General features: G+C 48.1%; 1 protein-coding gene across 1 annotated transcript in view; it reads left to right on the forward strand.

Moving 5' to 3' along the window:
• The window catches only part of igdcc3 (immunoglobulin superfamily, DCC subclass, member 3), a 90524-nt gene that overhangs the window by 43297 nt on the left and 25049 nt on the right, over positions 1-22178 (forward strand). The window contains 1 exon segment of the mRNA XM_056278816.1: positions 21897-22041. Coding sequence (XP_056134791.1) covers positions 21897-22041 — 145 coding nt within the window.

Below are 22178 nucleotides of genomic sequence, written 5' to 3' on the forward strand. Positions count from 1 at the left end.
AGCGTTGCCATTTTTGAGGCGAGGGAATCCACCTCTGTATCTTCCCCAAATGGGTAGCACATAAATGTAGCGATTGGCTCGAGCAAAGCCAAGTCTTGAAACCGTTTGTCAAAGTCTGACCGGACATTTTCAATCTGCTCTGTGTTAGCGTGCACTGTCAAGTTGTGCACACGCCCTCCCTTGCTTCTCCAGCTCTGCTGCGAGGTTTCGCAAGTTTCCCAAATCACGGCGCTGCAACTTTGAGGACAGAAGTTGCATTTTCCGTTTGAAAGCGTTAACTGAGCTGATCATGTTTACCACGCTTTTGTCTTTTCCTTGCAGCTCTAAATTAAGCTCGTTCAACATGTTGGTTAAATCAGTTAAAAACGCCAAGTCTAGCAGTCACTGATGGTCATTAAGTTGCTTGTGTTCCGCATGTTTAGTGATAAGGAGAAACTCCTGAATCTCCGGACAGAGCTCTCGAAATCTCTGCAAGAATCTCCCTCTACTAAGCCTTCTCTCGTCAGTGTGTAGCAAGAGGTCAGAGTAGTTACAGTCAGCCTCTTCCAAATGTGGACCAAACAACCGTCTTGGAAGAGACCTCGCTCGAATAGAACAGGCGGGTTTGGTTGCCACATCCATGACCTCTTTCATGTTTAGCATTTTTGCGCATAATGCTTGTTGGTGTGTTATGCAATGGTAATTAAGGAAGTCCGGGAAAGCATCGTCCTCCCTGCACTTGGCAATAAATCCATTGGAGCGGCCCACCATAGCAGGCGCACCGTCCGTGGTGATTGACACCAGTTTACACACTGGGAGCTGGATTTTATCCACAAAGTTTTTGAAGATGTGAAAAATGTCCTCTCCCCGCGTGTCTTCCTTCATGGGTAGCATTGTTAACAGCTCCTCTTTTGCGGTCATATCTTGAAACACCACGCGAATGAAAATGCACAATTGGGCCGTATCACTTATGTCCGTAGACTCGTCCAATGGTAGTGAGAAACACTCGCAGTCCACGATGTCCCTTCAAAGCTGCTGTGTCAAATCATCGCCCATCCCTTCACAGCGCCTTGTGACGGAATCTCTGGATGACTGGAGGGCTTTGATTGAAGATATTATTTCTGATTTGTTTTTAAAGTCCCGAAACAACGAATCTGCTGCCTCAAGGAAGGCCTCTTTCATCATCTCTCCATCTTTGAAGGCCTTCTTATGCTTAATGATGGAGTGACTCACCCGTAAAGATGCTTCGGTGGCTGCCTTTGCCTTTGAATTCGGCTGTGTGAAGTGACTGCTGCACAATTAACTGCGATTTTAGTTCCCTCACCTTTCTCTTTCTCAGCTCGCTTTTCAGGGGGAAGTCATTGTCATAGTTTTTATGAACAGTTCGAAAGTGCCTCTCCACATTTCCTTTCTTTGGGATAGCAATGCTAGACTGACAGATGAGGCAAACGCATTGGGAATAAGACATGGTGAAAAAAAAGTTCTCCTCCCATTCCACATGGAAATGGTAGGGTTTCTGTTTCTTGCTAGGTCCGGCTCCCCCACTCATTTTTGTTTTGTTTCACTTTTTAGTAGAGTTTTTTTTTAGAGAGTTGAACTAGCTAGCTCGATGCAGTTCTGCGTTAGCTCACGTTGTGGGCATGTGAACTTCAAGGTACATTCGAGAAGGGCTCTGGTTGTTATGGTAACCTAATGTAACAAAGTTTTAGGTTCCGCTCTAGAATCTTTGGTTTTAGGCAACAGCAGACTGGCCGTCCTTTACGTCAATCAAAAGGCAAATGCCAAATGGAGGACAGATGATAGGCTAATGTCTTGGAAAAAAATTTTTTTTTGGAATGTCATGGAGATCTACCAGCACTGCCTTCGCGATCTACTGGTCGATCGCTATCGACGTAGTGGGCACCCCTGCCCTATGGCATCCTTTATTCCTGTTTCTAATACTTCCCAAATCCAACTAGAGGGACTGTGTCGTCTTGGAAGTGGGATCAAATCCATTTTAGCTTGGACTACTCAAATGTGTCATCTGAAATTCTTAATGGGACACAAGTGTGAGCGGCAGTCTCAAGTGTTGCTAGCGCCCTCTTGATAACTCGAGTTTATTACCTCAGAAGGGACATGTGTACAACCTGGCCGTGTGACCGCAGGGTGCAGGCCGGTCGTGATCGTTTTCGTTTGTGTACTTACGTGGAGTACGTCGCGTGCGGACGAGTCTTGCTACTAAGACCTGTGTTTGATCTGTTCCTGTGTGTTGCCCAGAGACTTACACTTATTAACTAACACAGGTAGTCGTCGGGTTACGAACGCCCGACTTACAAACTGTACGCTCGTACTTGAAGCCTATTATTTAAAAAATCGAATTACACAACGGTTCGTACTAACGAACGGACGGACTACTTTGCGCGACACTCAAAACACTGCGCGTTTTAGGCGGTTCGTTGGCCCGAGGGGGAACAATGCCACGCCATCGTTGCCATTTTAAGTCGGATTGTGTGAACATTGTTGTGTGCATTGTGTCTTCACTTAAAAATTGTCATGTGTTAGGGCATCCAGATGGCATAGCGGTCTATTCCGTTGGCTACCAACAGAGGGATCGCCTGTTCAAATCCCCGTGTTACCTCCGGCTTGGTCAGGCGTCCCTACAGGCACAATTGGCCGTGTCTGCGGGTGGGAAGCCGGATGTGGGTATGTGTCCTGGTCACTGCACTAGCGCCTCCTCTGGTCGGTCAGGGCGCCTGTTCAGAGGGAGGGGAAACCACGCGCTACGCCCCCCTGGTGAAACTCCTCACTGTCAGGTGAAAAGAAGCGGCTGGCGACTCCACATGTATCGGAGGAGGAGACATGTGGTAGTCTGCAGCCCTCCCCAGCTCGGCAGAGGGGGGTGGAGCGGTGACTGGGACGGCTTGGAAAGTGGGGTAATTGGCTGGGTACAATTGGAAGAAAAGGGGGGAAAAAATCGAAAGGGAAAGAAAAAACGGAACTCGTTCGTAATCCGGGGACTTCCTGTGTATCTGTTTCTATGCACTGTCCAGGGCTCCCACCCTCCCCATACAGGCGTTGCTGTTTTGGCAAGCCGGGCTGAACCGGTTGCTACGAACGGAGGAGTGAGTTTGGTGTGAAACAAGTTGTAAGTCAGTAGATATGCTGAAAGGGGCTGACTTGCCAATATTAAACCGTTTGTTCACATTGCTGAGCTCTGGATAGTTTGAGCCCTGCTTCTTTCCATGGGCAAATGATAAACTCAAGCTTTTCCGTCTTCATATAACAGCAGGTGAGACTCACTCTGTGTCCTTTATGTGGAGAGGTTAGGCAATGAACAAGGTGCCTTTTGTGTTAACCTCTCGGATGTGTGGTTGTGATGTGATGTCACACTGTCGTTCTGAAAAGAAACTGCAATTAATGAACAATTACTTCATATCTAAGCTCTAGCAAATAATTCCTTCTGGAAAAAAATGAGAAAAAAATGACTTTCTATGCCGAGGAATATTACAATTTTGTGCACAATAGCACATTAGGTTATCTTAATTTGACTTGCTTTTAGTGAGCTCAAGGTGAAATTACTCAATGTTTAGCATTTGTGAACAACTGTAGCCTCCATCCCAACCCCACCCCAACCCCCTCGGAGACAGCCTTAATAGCAGCCATCAATCTTGGCATATTTAACTTAATGCACAAGCACTAGAATATTGATCAGCCTAACAACAATCACACCAGTGTACGAACCCTAATGGAAACATGCTTGCGACACTGGGACGGGATGATTTATATGAGAAGGAAATTCATTCGAGTGAGAAAATCAGGTCTGCTCAGCTGTGCTAGGAAATGAAGGGTGACAGGATAACGGAAATCTTGGGGGGGGAGCGTTCGTTGCAGGGTGGATCCACCAAAGACACCTTCAGAAAAGTGTGAAAATATGAAGACAAATTACCATTAGTCATCGGAGTGAATAGATTGTGGAATATGGTAGTTGTACATTGGTTGATGTTTAGATGATCCATGCGATCCCCACACTCCTCTAAACGAAAAAAAAAAAAGCCATCATAGCACTTGGTGGATAGGATTTTTATAACTTATTTTTTACTAGTTATTGGTAATGTGAAATATACTTATACGAGGGTTTATTACAGGGGTTTACATGTGTTTAAACTGCCATGTTGATGATGGAGAGGGTTGAGAAAGTAAGGTTTATTATGTTCTCTTTGTAAATTGTCCCACAGACCTATGGTGCTGAAATGTAAATATGGCATTCCTCGTCACCATAGGGAATTTGATCATTAACCAAAATGTGTTAACCGTATAGACTTACTATGAGCTATGAGATTATGAAGTGATGGTGTGCTTTCGTAGAAGCTTGAAGTCCTTCTGATTTCAACATCATCTTTATCTCCACCAGGCGGTAGGTAGCCTGGAGGGAATTATACGTTTGGTCACATGCAGGTCTGGCTGGCCATCGGGAAGTTCGGGAGTTTTCCCGGTGGACCGGTCTCGTGAGGATCTAAGGCTAAGATGACCTTCTTCTTCTTCTTTCGGCTTATTCCCTGTTTCTCAGGAATCCCTACAGTGGATTTTACAGTTTCCATAGGTACCCTATGAGGGCAGAGCACTAATGGTGGCCGTTGTTAACCTGGGCCTCGACTGATCCGGTATGGTCTAGTCAATCCGCATACTGATTTGGCAAAAGTTTTACGTCGGATGCCCTTCCTTACACAACCGCTAACCCTATGGACGGGGGCACAGGTAAAGCGCTGGATGCCGTCCCAGTATTCATGGACTTGCACCCATGCCTGTCATAAGGCTAAGATGACCTACTGAATATTATTCAATAAGTTATCTTAGCTGCAGCGACACAGCTGGTGCAATCTGTAATAGCAGGTAGCAGTTGCCATCACAACTGAAAGTATCCAGCACTCGTTAAAAGTGTCTAGCACTCATTAAAAGTATCTAGCACTCATTAAAAGTATCTAGCACTCATTAAAAGTATCTAGCACTCGTTAAAAATATCTAGCGTTCATTAAAAGTATCTAGAACTCGTTGCCGAAACATGGATAAAAAGAGAAAACCCTGGCAGGCGGTGCAGAGAAGCTGCACCAAAACAAGAAAAAGGCTTTGCTCGTTGACGCCACAAACTGTGCTAAGATAACGGATGTATTGTAGCGGAGTCTGCAGGTGATGATGAGGACGGTGGCGAAGAGGCAGAAACATGAAAGAGAAGTGAGCAGGGAGCCGGTGCTTTGTCATGCTACCATGCTATGTGCTGTGAACTAGCTAAATGAGCTAGCTAAAGAACAACATGTTTTTGTTAACCTTGTGTTTCAATGCTAGAGTCCCGCTGCAGGTTCGACCATTTCCAAGGTTTTAGTCAGACTCAGTGCACAAACGTGTAGAGGAGTTTACGCTAAATTTCTCTGAAGTGTTTAAAAAAAAAAAGGTCATCGGGCATCCGGGTGGCGTGGCAGTCTATTTTGTTGCCTACCAACACGAGGATCGGTGGTTCAAGTTCAGATCCCTGTGTTACCTCCAGCTTGGTCGGGCATCCCTACAGACACAATTGGCCGTGTCTGTGGGTGGGGAGCCGGATGTGGGTATGTGTCCTGGTCACTGCACTAGCGCCTCCTCTGGTCGGTCAGGGCGCCTGTTCGGGGGTGGGGGGGGGGACTAGAGAGAATAGTGTGATCCTCCCATGCGCTACATCCTCCTGGTGAAACTCCTCACTGTCAGGTGAAAAGAAGCGGCTGGCGACTCCACATGTATCGGAGGAGGCATGTGGTAGTCTGCAGCCCTCCCGGATCGGCAGAGGGGGTGGAGCAGTGACCGGGATGGCTTGGAAGAGTGGGGTGATTGGCCAGACACCATTGGGTAGAAAATGGGGGGGAAAAATCCCCCCCCCAAAAAAGGTCATCAGCTTTGACTGTAAATGGGTAAAATAAACATGGAAATTTGATCATTTTCTTCTACACTACATGTCGATACTTTTTCGCATTATAGCCTATAATGCATATAATATTTGATTGCCAGCACAGCAATGAAAATGATTTGTTAAACACTTAATGCTACAATCTAAACAAACAGGTGAACGTGGCTCTGAACAAGAAAGGGAAAGGCTCAGAATCACCTTTATTGGCCAAGTGTGCCTATGCACACGAGGAATTTGACTCGGGTTCACAGCAGCTTCTGGCACTTGCAGACATCACTCACACACACAAAAAGAAATAAATGGAATAACAAACAGGACATTGGAGGCAAGCATGTATGCAAAACAGGTATTTTGCTACAGTACAGTTTTGTTATGGTTGAATAATCAATAACTTATGCCCATATATTATACCTTATATACCATATTAGCCATACATTATACCATACCACAACTGCACAACCCATCATGCCCATTTACAATGCAATATACTTGCACTATATTACACTATATTGTCCTATGTAACAGAAGTATACACTGTATGACTACCTACCATGGATTGAGGAGGCGATAGCAGGAACCAGCAAAGATCCAGTTAGAGGTGCACTGCTGAATGTTATTGTGCGACTGTGAAGTAAATTGTAGCCCAATGCATCATTCATATGATCAGATCGGACTCCTTCATTCTCGTGTTTTGTGTGACTATGTAGTGTGAACATACGTAGTGTGCGCCGGTGGATAGAGTCTGCTGGTTCCAATTTAGTCCTCTGTGTTTAAACACTGTCGACTGTTTTATCCATCCATCCATTCTCCAAAGTCAATCAGCGGAGCAGCCATTCGTCTTGATTCACTCTGTATCGTGAATACCGTGATGGTTAAACACATTTAAAGTCTTTTAATAAGGGCATTGAAATTATGATTGCCTGATCTGTCATTTCATGTCAGACTCGGTCGCTTTTGTGCAAGGGTTTGCCAAGGATGCTGCACATCCTCAGACTGACAGGCAAAACATTTTTATTAGCTAGATTTTTTTAGCTGGAGTGCTGCATATTAACAACCTTTCGGTTCAGTCGACTTGGCAGGAAAAACACCGGTTTTTCTGCTCATGTGTGCATGTATTACCCTTCTTCCGGTAGGCAAAAAAAAAGAGTTTGTTGCCAGTTCAAACACCAGAGAAGGGGCGATACGTACGCCTGTTGGAGATCTGCACTCTGCTGAGTGCACTCCTGTAATTAAGAAATTGTTTTATTCCCAAATGTATGGTGAAGGACTACAGCAACAATAAAAAGGCAATTGACTATTTGCCTATGTAACTATATATATGTGCATATTTAAAGGCTGTAATAATAAAATATTGCTGCACTTTTCAGTGCAGCAATATTATCTGTGGAACCTGACAATATCAGCCAATATCAGCTGGCAAGGTCCAGTCCTTCACCACCACCCCCTCCCATCTACCAAGATTATAATTACACGACTGTCCTGTCACCCGCCCCACCCCGGACAAAGCCAACTACTCTCCTTTCCATGGTTAGAGGAGCTAAATGTACCTCCATACACTTGCTTTCAGTCACACCTGCCAAACACTTGAGAACTTGGTTGTGACGCCAAATGTAGCAACGCTGGCTTAAACTAAACCTATATAGCCTGACAAAATAGGCTTCCGAGTACCCGTGCCTGCACACAATTGAAAACCTGCATCGTCACCTACCTAGTGACTATGGTTGTGCGGTGTCAGCAGTACATCATACATTGCTCCAATAATGAATTTAATACAACTTACTCACCATGGTCCACAGATCTCGCCAGCCTATCCTGCTCCTCCCCACGACGGACCTTGTTTTGCCTTTGAAGCTGCCCCTGCACACCTATCGGCTTCCTCCTGCTGAGCTAATGCACCACCATTTGCCCTCTCCCCAACACTGTACCCTTACTCCAAGATTTCCATGCATCACTTGACCAAGCCCCGCCCTTCCCCTTTGAACTTGGCCTTCAGTTTCAGCTGTGTTCAAGCTGGGCAAACTGGATTGCCTCACTGGGGTTTCATTTCCTCCCTGCTCTCATTTCATCCCTGTGGTGATGCAGCCTTAACTAGCAAATCCCTAAAGTCAGACAGCGACATCCCCGGCATCACCTAAGCACACTTGAATTCCTCTCTTAATCTAGTCAATGGCAGCTCCAAGACTCCCTTGCCATGTAAAGCTACACTACTTAGATAGACGTCATGCCACTCCTAACCGTTTCATTATTGACGTGCCAATCATCTTCTCCATTTCTAATTTAAAGCAATCTCAGCTACTGTCCACGGCGATATTATACGTGGTAACTGAATCGCAAGCAACACAATTTCAATTCACCGAAGAATAATGCGTTAACAATGCTTCTAATGTCTTGCACAATGACCTTTCCCAACTCACACTATTGCTCCCCGTTGCTTAAAGAAGCACTATACCATCTAGCTAGACTCTTGACAGGTTTCTCTATTACAGAATTATCTTCTCGTCAATCTGAAAACTGTCCGTCACCTCTCTCCCCTAACAATGCACAAACTCCTGACCTTCATCCTCGCCCATCTTAGATTGTCATTCTGCCTAGCCAATAATTTATGGTCATATAATTGTAGTCATGCCATCCATATATGCTGTGATGAGAACCTCTCACTTCCAACAACCCACCTAGATGCTCTAATTATCATCTCCATGGCCACGGTAAGCCCTAGAGGTGAAATGGTGCAGCCTGCCCATATCCCCTATCTCCAGCTGCTGCCATGCAGTTGTGTACTCACTGGTAGTAAAACAAAACTGAATACCACCAAAATATGATCTCACTAGTCTCATAATATCTTCAGGGACCTGAAAGAAATTAAATTCCTTACACAAAAAGTGATGCGACACAGAGCCAAAGGCATTCGCAAGATCCAAAAAATACCACATGGAAATCTGTCCTCTCCCTCTTGACTGCCTGAAGTTAGTGCCAGATCATGCTCGAGTGCTCTAGGCACCCAGAGAAACCTGGAATTCCCGCTCTCCGTACCGAGGCGTCTTTTAACTTGTTCGTTTTTACATATTCTGTCAACCTCCTTGCAACTACACTACAGAAAACCTTCTCTTACCACACTGAGAAGACAAAAAGGCCCGAACTGTATGAAAACAGCACCCCCGGCTCTATGCATAGCCCTTGGAATAACTCGGAAGTAAGCAAATTAATGTTGTATATATCAGCTCGCAACCTGCTCCACCATGTTTTCTCCGTCAGACAAATCACAAACTGCAGCAATATATATACAAGAAGAACGCATCAAAAGGAAAACGAGCACAGGTGCAAACTGAAACTGGTTGAAAGTGAGGGCAAAGGGATTTAATGATATTGTTTGCAATGCATTGTGGGATGAGTAGTTCGTTCTGTCACAAAAAGACATTAAGTACAGAATTTTGTACCTTTGTCTTTTTTTTCATTTTTCAAAAAAAAATTTTTTCTTTTTTAAATGTAAGGCCATGATTCATCTCATAGCCGGTTGGATCAGTTCAAGACTTAAAACTTTACATAGGGATCTTCTGAATCGTCCACAAATGTTGACCTTTACAAGGGAAGCCGTGCTCATAGAGATAAGATGGTTTATATAGTGTTTGTGTACAGCCTGACTAGGGAAGTGATCGTGTTTCATGTGGACACAGTAGTTAACGCGATACGCATAACTTGCAGGGAACTGTCGGCCTTGAGATGCCTAAGCAAAATCCACAAAACAGCACCCTTGAGCCCGGTGGGGCTTCGGCAATCCAGGGTGCTGAAAAAGTTACAGCTCTATGGACGGGGTGGGTGTCGGGGAGAAAGATGAAGCACATCCCAGACTCTTGTGGCCGTTGGTTCCCTGGGTGATCAGCATCATGCTCCACAGCCCTGCAGATTGATCACAGAAGTGTCTAGGCTGCTGTGTGTGTGTGGTGGTGGTGGTGGTGGTGGTGGGTGGGGGTTGTCATTGTATGTGTGTGTGGGGGGGGGGCAATAACGCTGCACATCTGCATTAAAATGCCATCTCTGGTCCCCGCATAGGGCCTGCTATTTCAGGGGTGCCTACTTAAAGGCCGTTGAAGTGCTGGCTCTCCACGCTGGAATAGCATCATACACCATCTCCATTATTTATGGGCCCCATCACTGTATTACTGGTTTATTGCCGCGGGTTGGGGGGGGGGTGTGCGGGGGGTCGTATGGCAGTAGACACCGCTGATAGAACAACAAGTGCTCGGTGATGTCATGGACTTGAGAGGACCCGAGGCGAGCGGCGGAATGAATGTGGTAAGGGGGCCGAAAGGCCGAGAGGAGAAAACGAGCGAGGGCGCGGATGGCGGTGGAGTTCAGTGAAGCTTCAAACCATAGCTGGAGGTTTAACCAGTGCTGGATAGTCTCCCCCTCTCTCTCTCTCGCTCGCTCGCTCGCTCGCTCGCTCGCTCGACATCATTAACTGTCACATCACTGAGTCAGGCCCGCTCGTCTCCTCTACAGGACAAAACATCCCTCGTGGCCACATTTGTGAAAGAATAAGGAACTGCCTCACCCAACTGGTTCGACCGCTGTTTTACTTTTGAAAGATTGAGTTTGTTTTTTTTATACACAGCTCACAAAGGAAAACTGCAGTTATTGGTGTGCGTTTGTGTCTATGTGCTGGGGAGCCCAGGAGCCAAGGCATTGTGCGTCGTCTAGACGGAAACATGAAGGGAAACTGCTCAGCACGATCAGAGAGCGTTGTCTCTTATTGCTCTGTGTTTTTGGTCCTCCTTATATACCAGTTGTTAGCTTAGTAGGCCAGTGCTGTCTCGTCACGACAGATAAACCACTTCCTGATATCTTTCCCCCCCTTCCCTCAACGCACACGGGCCTTACAGCACTGAAAGTAATGAAACATTTTGTTTTCCTTTCTCTCCTTTCGCTTTTTTACATCGGAACAGATCAGCAGTGTCGTTCATTTCACCTATCACAGGCTTGTTTATCAGCCGGCGTCCCACATCTCAGCATTTTACTAGCCGGTGTCCCACATCTCAGCATTTTACCAGCCGGCATCCCACATCTCAGCATTTTACCAGCCGGTGTCCCACATCTCAGCATTTTACTAGCCGGCGTCCCACATCTCAACATTTTACCAGCCGGCGTCCCACATCTTAACATTTTACTAGCCGGCGTCCCACATCTCAACATTTTACTAGCCGGCGTCCCACATCTCAACATTTTACCAGCCGGCGTCCCACATCTTAACATTTTACTAGCCGGCGTCCCACATCTCAACATTTTACTAGCCGGCGTCCCACATCTCAACATTTTACTAGCCGGCGTCCCACATCTCAACATTTTACCAGCCGGCGTCCCACATCTCAACGTTTTACTAGCCGGCGTCCCACATCTCAACATTTTACCAGCCGGCGTCCCACATCTCAGCATTTTACTAGCCGACGTCCCACATCTCAACATTTTACCAGCCGGCGTCCCACATCTCAACATTTTACCAGCCGGCGTCCCACATCTCAACATTTTACTAGCCGGTGTCCCACATCTCAACATTTTACCAGCCGGCGTCCCACATCTCAACATTTTACCAGCCGACGTCCCACATCTCAGCATTTTACTAGCCGACGTCCCACATCTCAACATTTTACCAGCCGGCGTCCCACATCTCAACATTTTACCAGCCGGCGTCCCACATCTCAACATTTTACTAGCCGGTGTCCCACATCTCAACGTTTTACTAGCCGGCGTCCCACATCTCAACATTTTACCAGCCGGCGTCCCACATCTCAACATTTTACCAGCCGGCGTCCCACATCTCAACATTTTACTAGCCGGCGTCCCACATCTCAACATTTTACTAGCCGGCGTCCCACATCTCAACATTTTACCAGCCGGCGTCCCACATCTCAATATTTTACCAGCCGGCGTCCCGCATCTCAACATTTTACCAGCCGGCGTCCCACATCTCAACATTTTACTAGCCGGCGTCCCACATCTCAACATTTTACCAGCCGGCGTCCCACATCTCAACATTTTACCAGCCGGCGTCCCACATCTCAACATTTTACCAGCCGGCGTCCCACATCTCAACATTTTACCAGCCTGCGTCCCACATCTCAACATTTTACCAGCCGGCGTCCCACATCTCAACGTTTTACCAGCCGGCGTCCCACATCTCAACATTTTACCAGCCGGCGTCCCACATCTCAGCATTTTACTAGCCGACGTCCCACATCTCAACATTTTACTAGCCGGCGTCCCACATCTCAGCATTTTACTAGCCGGCGTCCCACATCTCAACATTTTACCAGCCGGCGTCCCACATCTCGACATTTTACCAGCCGGCGTCCCACATCTCAACATTTTACCAGCCGGCGTCCCACATCTCGACATTTTACCAGCCGGCGTCCCACATCTCGACATTTTACCAGCCGGCGTCCCACATCTCAACATTTTACCAGCCGGCGTCCCACATCTCAACATTTTACTAGCCGGCGTCCCACATCTCGACATTTTACCAGCCGGCGTCCCACATCTCAACATTTTACCAGCCGGCGTCCCACATCTCAACATTTTACTAGCCGGCGTCCCACATCTCAACATTTTACTAGCCGGCGTCCCACATCTCAACATTTTACTAGCCGGCGTCCCACATCTCAGCATTTTACCAGCCGGCGTCCCACATCTCAACATTTTCAGTCTGACAAAAATTGATTTAAAATAAATAAAACAGTCTAAAGGAATTATGCAAAGGTAAACAGACCTCACAACTTTTTGTTGAAATTGTGTTAAGAACTCTTCAGAGCTGGGGGGCGTCCAGGTGGCGTAGCGGTCTATTCCGTTGCCTACCAACACAGGGATCGCCGGTTCAAATCCCCGTGTTACCTCCGGCTTGGTCGGGCGTCCCCACAGACACAACTGGCCGTGTCTGCGGGTGGGAAGCCGGATGTGGGTATGTGTCCTGGTCGCTGCACTAGCGCCTCCTCTGGTCGGTCGGGGGCATCTGTTCGGGAGGGAGGGGGAATAGTGTGATCCTCCCACGCGCTACATCCACCTGGTGAAACTCCTCCCTGTCAGGTGAAAAGAAGCGGCTGGCGACTCCACGTGTATGGGAGGAGGCCTGTGGTAGTCTGCAGCCCTCCAGAGACCGGGACGGCCCGGAGAGTGGGGTGATTGGCCAAGTATAACTGGGGAGGAAAAAAGGTGGGGGGGTGGGGGGGGACTAAGAGCTTCAGCATAAGTACTGGTTGAAACACATTCGGACCATTGGTTTTCGGTGATTAGACGGAGTCATTAAACAACACGTCTGTTATGGGGACGACATAAATGTGTGTAGTTTCCAAAAAACATTACATAAAGAATGCGAATTATTATGGTCAGTACACAACTTTGTGTGTGTCCGTCTGTGTGGGCTCGTCTTCTTCGGCCGAACGGTCCGCCGGGCTTCTTTGCGTGTCGTCGGGAGCCGTGGAAACGGGGGAAGCGGCCTGACCCCGCAGATGCGGGCTGTCACCACGCGGATCAGCGCTCGGGCCGAGCCGGCGTGACGCTTCGTCACCACGCCGGCGTCCCCCCTCACGCTCCACCTTTCCTCGCCTTTCCCCTGTCCCGCTGGGTTATCTGGTGTCGAGCCATGTGAAATCTGTCCGTCTCTGCGCCGATGTCGATATGCCCCCCTCCATTTCCCCCACCCACCCACCCACCCCTGCTCCCTCACTCTCTTCTCCCCGCTGCAGTAATTAGATCTGCTTCATTTACACTCGCAGGGGCCATGCTGGGAGTGAATGATCTCTGCTAATGTGCGAGTGTTGCTGAACACTCGGCGCCGGGACGACAACGGTAGAACCGGATCGGTATGAAAACAAATGTGCTGCGGCCGCGCTGTCTGGAGAGAGCATCCCTCTGCTACATACCTGATCCACTGTGTTTCTGTGGGGGGGGGGGCGGGGGGGCAGCGGGGACGGGGGCCTCTCGGTGCAGTCAATGTTTTATGTATGAGGGCTAAGGGTAGGGGCCGGTCGGGGGGCTGGGGGGGGGGGGCGGGGCGGTGGGGGTCGTGTCTGCGGACACACACAGCAGGCAGCTCGAAGGACACCATGACTACTTGGCACAGATGCACAAGAAAGCTCATTCAGACACCGGTTTTGCCTCTTCCTCCTTTGTTCCTCGGTATTCATGCCGTTTTTTCCTGCTCGTCGTCAGTGTTTGCCTGATAGCCATAGGCACCGGCCGCACAACCAGCAGTGTGTGTGTGTGTGTGTCTATGTTAATGTGTACCTGAGACTGTGTAAGAAGACGGCTCACTGCTTTAATCACATGGGTCATGTGTGCCCGTCTCTCCCGGTTTCTGTACATTGTGTTCTAGAGGATCCTGGTTGTTGCTGCACCTAGCCCATATCTATCAGCGGTGACGGCGCCTCCAGGGCTCCACTTCAGTGCCTCACTCTTGGCGGTTTCTGCCCCGGGATGCAGATTAAGAGCAGGCCGAGCCATCAAACATCGCTGATTTCTTCTGTCCGTCCTCGCGTCGTTCTCATGAGTCAATAATCAAATATTTCATTTAATTAACCTGTTTTCCCTCTTTGACATTCTTGCAAACACATGAAGCCTCAAGTTCAGAGAACCTCCCCCCCCCTCTCCTTTTCTCCCCAGTTGTAATTGGCCAACTACCCCACTCTTCCCGAGCCGTCCCGGTCGCTGCTCCACCCCCTCTGCCGATCCGGAGAGGGCTGCAGACTACCCCATGCCTCCTCCCATACATGTGGAGTCGCCAGCCGCTTCTTTCCACCCGACAGTGAGGGGTCTCGCCAGGGCGACATAGCGGGTGGGAAGATCACGCTGTTCCCCCCAGTTCCCCCTCAAACAGGTGCCCCAACCAATCAGAGGAGGCGCTAGTGCAGCGACCAGGACACATACCCACATCCGGCTTCCCACCCGCGGACACGGCTGATTGTGTCTGTAGGGACGCCCGACCAAGCCGGAGGTAACATGGGGATTCGAACCGGCGATCCCCATGTTGGCAGGCAAAGGAATAGACCGCTAAGCCACCCGGACGTCTGTCAGGCTGAGCAACAGACAGACTTGCAGTAAAGGACAAAGAATTATCACGGAACTCTACAGGTCTTCCCTTTGACATCACTTAAAACCATCAGGTGTCACACATTTCACTTCCCTTCTAGACTGCGTAGTTTAAGCATGGTAAGGGGGTCGTGTGGGAAGTATAGGCTGTATAAAAAGATGGCCGTAGCTCCCGTGACATCACCCACTGGTTTCTAAAGGGGCATTTTGAAGCCTAAAGTTAGGCTTTACGCTCGCTGCCATCTTGTCAGTTGTTGGAGCCAGAAAATCCTAATTTGGGCACCGGGGTGTAGCAGGGGTGAAACCTCCGTGGCAGACAGGTTGACAGACCTGTCAGTCGAGGCCTCAACGTGCTGTTTTTTTAATCCTTAATATCTTCTTAATGGTAAAAAAGTTCGACCAGTGGATAGTCGGAGGTTTAAAAGTTCTTCCCTGCTGAATGTGTTCAGAGAGTGCGGAAGTGAGGCTGCCGCCTGCGGCACCATCTTGTTTGGACTTTCGTTGGCGGAAAACCGGTTTTGCAGCTTTTCGGTGTAGTTTCTGGACTACTTGTACGGGGCTCTATCCCCATTGCTGCAGGCATCCTGCTTGGCCTGCTGAAGTTGTCTTAGTTCGGCTGTGAACCGTGGCTTGTTGTTGTTGTATGCACAGAAGAAGAAGAAGAAGATGATGATGTGCAGAAGAAGGTCTTGGTAGGCGCACACACGTCTTTACAAAAACTGATGTCAAATGTCCCGGTGTCAGTTGTTAGTTCGGCCAGGTTGCCAGTTGCAGAGACAAAAACATGCCAGCCAGTCCAGTCAGAACAGTCGTGCAGTTTCTGCTTTGCCTCACTGCTTTAACCACAAGCTTTGCAGATTTGACTTTCAGCCCGTAGGTTGGAGTAAGATAAACCAAGCAGCGCCCCAAAGCCACCCAGGGGACAGAGAGATTTGCATCTTTAAGAACTGTATAGCAATGGTCCAGTGTGTTATTTTCCCTGGTGGGACAATTAATATGCTGTCTGTATTTTGGTGGTTAATTTTGCCCTGTTAAAGTCCCCGAGGATTATGAAAAGTGAGTCTGTATGTTTTTGTTCCAAGCCGGTAATCTGGTCGGCCAGGGTTTGCAGTGCGCCGTTCACGCTGGGCTGGGGTTGGATGTAAACACCGACCAGGATGAAAGATGAAAACTCCATGCGGTGAATAAAATGGCTTGCAGTTTATGAACGACGTCTCCAAATTCGGGCTGCAGTATTTACTTAACACCGTGACATCTGGACACCAACCTTCGTTTACGTAGGAGCAAATTCCTCCGCCCTTTTACTTTCCCCGATAGCATCGTTACCCGAGATGTTTGGTGTAGGCGGAAGCCCGGCAGACGTAGTCCACCGTCGGGGATGGATTCCCTGAGCCAGGTTTCAGTGAAACAAAAGGGCAGCAGAATGTGCAAGGTCCTTTTCGTCTCGTTGAGGAGAAGCAGTTCGTCCGTTTTGTTGGTCATGGAGCGGAGATTCGCCAGATGAATCACTGGGAGTGCAGCTCGAAATCCCTGCTGCTGGAGCCTCACCAGCCTCACTGGTGTCCTTACCCTGTCTGCAATGTCTCCATGTCTCACGGAGAGCCGCTGTTCCTCCACCTAAGATCACAAAAGAAAAAACTTTCCAGGTTTGTGAAAACTGGTGGAAAAGAACCTGGAGTGAACTGCCTACTGTTGAAAGTAATCAGGTTGAGTAACCGAACATGCAAGAGAATAAACAAAAGTGGCTCAGTGGTTAGCACTGTTGCCTCACAGCAAGAAGGTCCTAGGTTCGAACCCCAGGCCATCCCAGGTCCTTTCTGTGTGGAATTTGCATGTTCTCCCTGTGTCTGCGTGGGTCTCCTCCGGGTGCTCCGGTTTCCTCCCACCATCAAAAAGACATGCGTGTTAGGATTAATACTCCTGCCTGTGCCCCTGAGCAAGGCAGTGGAAAGTAAGAACTGGAGTTGGTCCCCGGGCGCTGCAGCTGCCCACTGCTGTTATACAATATGATGGGTTAAATGCAGAAGACATATTCATTGTCAGAATACAGTTTGTTGTGACAATACAATGTCGAATAAAGTGGCTTTAATTCATCCAGAAACAAAGAAAGTACTAGAGAGCGTTGTATCAAGGCTGCCATCCACGGCACCATCATGGCGAAGTTTCAATCTGGATTCAGAGCCTGTCAAACTTCTTAGAGTTAGGGATGATCTACTTTTAGCTGCTTATACTGGCAAATCCTGTTTTAGTTCCTTTGGATCCCAGTTGATATTTGATACCACTGGCAACTGGATTTCAGTTGAATGTCTTAAGCAATGGCTGAGTATCCCTGGCTCTGGTTCAGACTGGCTTTACTCGTATTTGCAAAATTGGACTTCTAATATAGCCATTGGAGAAGCAAGATCAGCTAGGGCAGTGGTGACTAACCATGTGCCACGAAGAGCCATGTGTATACAGGTTTTCAGGCCAACCCGACTCCACACCACATGATTTCACTGATCCATTCCTCCTCTTTGGTTGAAGGGTTGCTAATCAGGGAAATCACCTGGTGTGGAGTCCAGCTGGAATGAAAACCTGCATACGCATGGCTCTCCATGGCACATGGTTAGCCACCCCTGAGCTAGGGTAACCATAATATTAAGCAAAGTGCCCCAGCGGTACTTCCTCTGACCATTATTATTTTCACTGTAAATGTTATTCGGTAGATGTCATATACAGACAGGATATCAGTTTCCACTTATGCAGATGAGACTGTGCTTCAAATGTCTGATAGCTTCCTTCTCTAGATCCATTTTGTCTTCCCAATCAGCGCCTATAGTAAAAACAGCTTGATGGTCAGTAGCTGGCTACCAACAACCGTTGCACAGTGCAATAGTACACGGCACTAAAGACGGCACTGCTTTTAAACGTCATCGACTCCAGACAAGCACGTCATCAGTTAAAGACACATTTTCAAGCGGGTCGCCCTGTTGTAACCGAAATGCAAATCCCAGCCGTGCTGGGCCGAGTCAAACCGAGTCAAGCCAAGCCAGCACGTGTATGAAAAAGTGGCTGAGGTGACTGCACCTTCTAAATAAAACTGTGGGACTGAGCCTCCCGTCAGGTTAGCCTCCTCAATGACAGCTTCCAAATCTCTTTTTGAAAAATGAATTATTTAGACTTGCTTTTACTTGAATTTTAACTGGGTTTTTCGAATAAATTGAATAATATTAAATAAATAAAAATTGAATATTTTTATACAAATTATTTTTCCATTTCTTTTGATCATACATTGTCCTATTTATTTTGATATATTGCGCGTTTCTTTAAGATTGGCTGATTATCTCATTTTATGCTCTTCTTTATTGCCTGTTTCTTGATTTCTTCTGTCCTGCAGCACTGGTTTTAATAAGTATTATACAAAAAGATATTATTATTATTATTATTAAGTCATGTTAGAAAATGGCACATTTCCATTGGTTTTTGGAATATTCATAACCCAAGACTTGTGATGCAACAGCTCTCTCTCTCTCTCTCTAATTAAAAGGGATTAAAAATAAACTCTCATCAGTATGAATAAGTACATATACATAAACCTCTTTTTAATATGCACAAGTCTTGCACTGAAAATAGACACCGTGAAGAGCTTCAAATATGTTTTGAATTTATGTTTAGCTTTAAAGGAACCAAGTCAGTAATTGGAGTTGAAAAAAATTAATAACACTTTGTTAAGCTAATGTGCAACACGCCATGAGCGTACCTTTAATGCACTACAGGCATATTAATATGTATTATGACGATATCGATAAGCACCTATGGTGATTTTCAAATCTATATAAGCCAAGGTTTTATAAGTATCTGATTTTGTATATATATATATATATATATAGCAGCTGATGAGTGCGAGACCCACGAAACAGGCCTGTACTGCTATGCATTAACATCTTTTTTCCTGTATCCGTGTTTATATATATATATATGTGTGTGTGTGTGTGTATATATATATATATATATATAAATTTTTTTTCCTTCCCGGAAACCGTCAATGGTGTTGATAGAAGTGCTCAACCAACGAGGAGTGGAATATCAATTAGTTGATCAATTAACTGATTAATTTTATGCAGGTAGGTTGCAGTACTTCATATCATTTGTCAATACACAAGTATTGCAACCCACCTGTTTAAAAAATCCATGTTGAAACCCATCTGAAATGCGTGGGGTGCTCTACAAATGAGTCGTTCTGATGCCTTAAGTAGAGTGAAATAGTTGTCCGTAAGATTTTGTAAAACTTTTCATTCTGCCGTTTTGTGAATGGCTGTTTGTGTTTTTCCAGCGCTCGTAGTAAAGTGATCCATCTCAGTGAGTGCTGATGTGTAGGCCTGTCGGCCACCTGAATAAGGTCTCAAACAGGACACCATTCATGAAATCTCATCTCTGTAAAATCAAAAGTACAGTAATGTGAAGTCTGTATGCTGGGCACAGCATCACACGGCCAGACAGCAGGTCTGTTTCTGGCTGTTTGTTGTGGCTGTTTTGCTCTGCAGCAGCAGAATGAGGATGTGTGTGTGTTGGTAAATGATGTGTTGTATACATGTGTGCCTACGCGCTCGTGTATGCGCCCAAATGCTCGCATGTTTTTAAACCACGTGTGTTGACATATGAGAGCAGCGGTATCATTCGTGTCTCCCCTTTTCCCCCCCAACTGAATTTGGCCAACTACCCCACTCTTCTGAGCCGTCCCGGTCGCTGCGCCACCTCCTCTGACCATCTGGGGCGGGGGCTGCAGACCACCACATGCCTCCTCCGATACATGTGGAGTCACCAGCTGCTTCTTTTCACCTGACAGTGAGCAGTTTCGCCCCTCAGTTCCCCCTCCCCCCGAACAGGCGCCCCGGCCGATCAGAGGAGGCGCACCAGCACACATACCCACATCCGGCTCCCCACCCGCAGAAACGGCCAATTGTGTCTGTAGGGACGCCCGACCAAGTGGGAGGTAACACGGGGATTTGAACCGGCGATCCCCGTGTTGGAAGGCAACGGACTAGACCTCGATGCCACCCAGGCACCTCGGTATGGTTAAGTTGTAAGCGGCCAGTTAGCCACATAACCCATCCAAAATAATTCTTGCACTGTCCAGCAAAAGTAATCGATCGGTATTCGGTATCGGCCGATACTAGAAGATTCATACTCGGGATCGGCTCGGTCAGTGAGGCAGCACTTTATCTGAAGGGGGTGTGCATGAGCCTGACGTGGCAGACGGCGCATCTCTAATGTTTAGTGCGTGTTGGGGCGGGTAAAGGAAAATGCAGGCAGTGAAAACTCTCATCTGTCATGGCTCAGCTACGTCAGACCCGTCTGCCGTGTGCAAGGCTGCAACGGCCGCCGCAGCCTCGCCCTCGCAACCTGCACAACTTCGCATACAGATCGATGTACGCGCAGATGTACATATTCGTTAATATTTCCAGCAAAACTCGGGGTCTTGCCATCAGCTGATTAGAAAGGGTATTCCTGGGGGCTCCCGGTGCATGAAAGCGCGGGATCTCGGTGCATTTCTAATGGGTGGAGTAATACAGCATCGTCGTGCACATGGTCTCGGCCGTGACTTGCTGCTGTCAGGGTCTTTCAGAGGGAAAAAAGTCAGCTGTGAAGCTGCTGGCTTTACATCACCGAGTCAGCTCAGCTGTCACTTTATTTTGGCCTGTTGACGTACGACAGTAGGTTACAAGTCAGTATTCCAGGTCTATAGCCTACCTTTCATCCAGTTTTCAGACGGGTCATCACACGTAGCCTACGGCCACAGTCGCGTGCACCCGCTGGCTCGGGGCGCCTGCTCGGCCGCCGCAGCTCTGGAAGTGGTGACAGATTTATCCGGCGATCTTCGTCCCCGTGACTTATGAAATTCTTCCTTTCGTTTTCATTTTTTCCCCTTTTCTCAGCACCCGACTCGTTTATGAACTCGGGTCGTGCTTCCCTGCAGCCGATGTTGTTCCCCCGTCTCCCCCTTCCTCGCAGGGAGCAGTGAGACGGCGCATTGATGCAATGTTGAAAATGAATAATTTGTTTAGATTTGTTTCATGTGCGGGGATCGCCGGTTCGAATCCCCGTGTTGCCTCCGGCTTGGTCGGGCGTCCCTACGGACACAATTGGCCGTGTCTGCGGGTGGGAAGCCGGATGTGGGTGTGTGTCCTGGTCGCTGCACTAGCGCCTCCTCTGGTCAGTCGGGGCACCTGTTCGGGGGGGGGGGGGGAATAGCGTGATCCTCCACGCGCTACGTCTCCCTGGTGAAACTCCTCACTGCCAGGTGAAAGGAAGCGGCTGGCGACTCCACATGTATGGGAGGAGGCATGTGGTAGTCTGCAGCCCTCCCCGGATCGGCAGAGGGGGCGGAGCAGCGACTGGGACGGCTCAGAACAGTGAGGTAATTGGCCAAGTACAGTTGGGGAGGTAAGGGGGCGGGGAGAAATTGAAACACGGGAATTTCATTTTAGAGGCATATTGGGTCCAGAACAGTCGTAAAAAAATTATGTATTTAAAAATAAAAACCCTGCAGGATTGCAGGCCAGGCCTCGTGAGGCCTCGTGCGGTCGCAGACTTCGCACAGCCCATGCGATGGTTCTGATCAAAACGGACCAAAACAATGCCTCAGAACAACGCCGCCTCGCAATTTCCAGCAACCCGTGTAGACCACTGTTCAAAACACGCCTTTATCAAAGCTGCCTTCCCGGGTGGCAGTACAACTTTAATCTGTGGACGGACATACGTCAGCCTGACCATGTGTACGGTGGCCAGGTGGTCTGCATCCACTGTCCCAAGCCAGCATTGCCTCCAAGAAAGACCTCCTTCCCATGTAGAACTGTGCTTGTTTGTCATTTTGGGTTGTTCTCCCCACCTGTTGGAACAGTGTGTTTAAAGAACGCCGTTATCCACCCTCATTCTCGGCTCCTTCCCTCTCCAGCAATGGCGGATTTCCACGTCCAGCCGGAATCGGTATACGTTGAGGAGTCCAGCGTGGCCCGATTCCAGTGCCAGATCCACGGTCTCCCAGAGCCCGTCATCAGCTGGGAGAAAGACGGCCGTCCGGTCGACACCAAGGACGAGAGGTAGGACCGCGCTACGGTATAGAGGGACACACCAGCATGAGGACACACATCACCAAGTCTCTCGGTTGCTTTTTCTGCCTCCCTCTGTTGTGCGTTGGTCTTCCTCGCCGCCCTCCATCTATTTCTCCTCTCCTTCC

The sequence above is a fragment of the Lampris incognitus genome, chromosome 4 (genome assembly GCF_029633865.1).
Source record: "Lampris incognitus isolate fLamInc1 chromosome 4, fLamInc1.hap2, whole genome shotgun sequence".
NCBI lineage: Eukaryota > Metazoa > Chordata > Actinopteri > Lampriformes > Lampridae > Lampris > Lampris incognitus.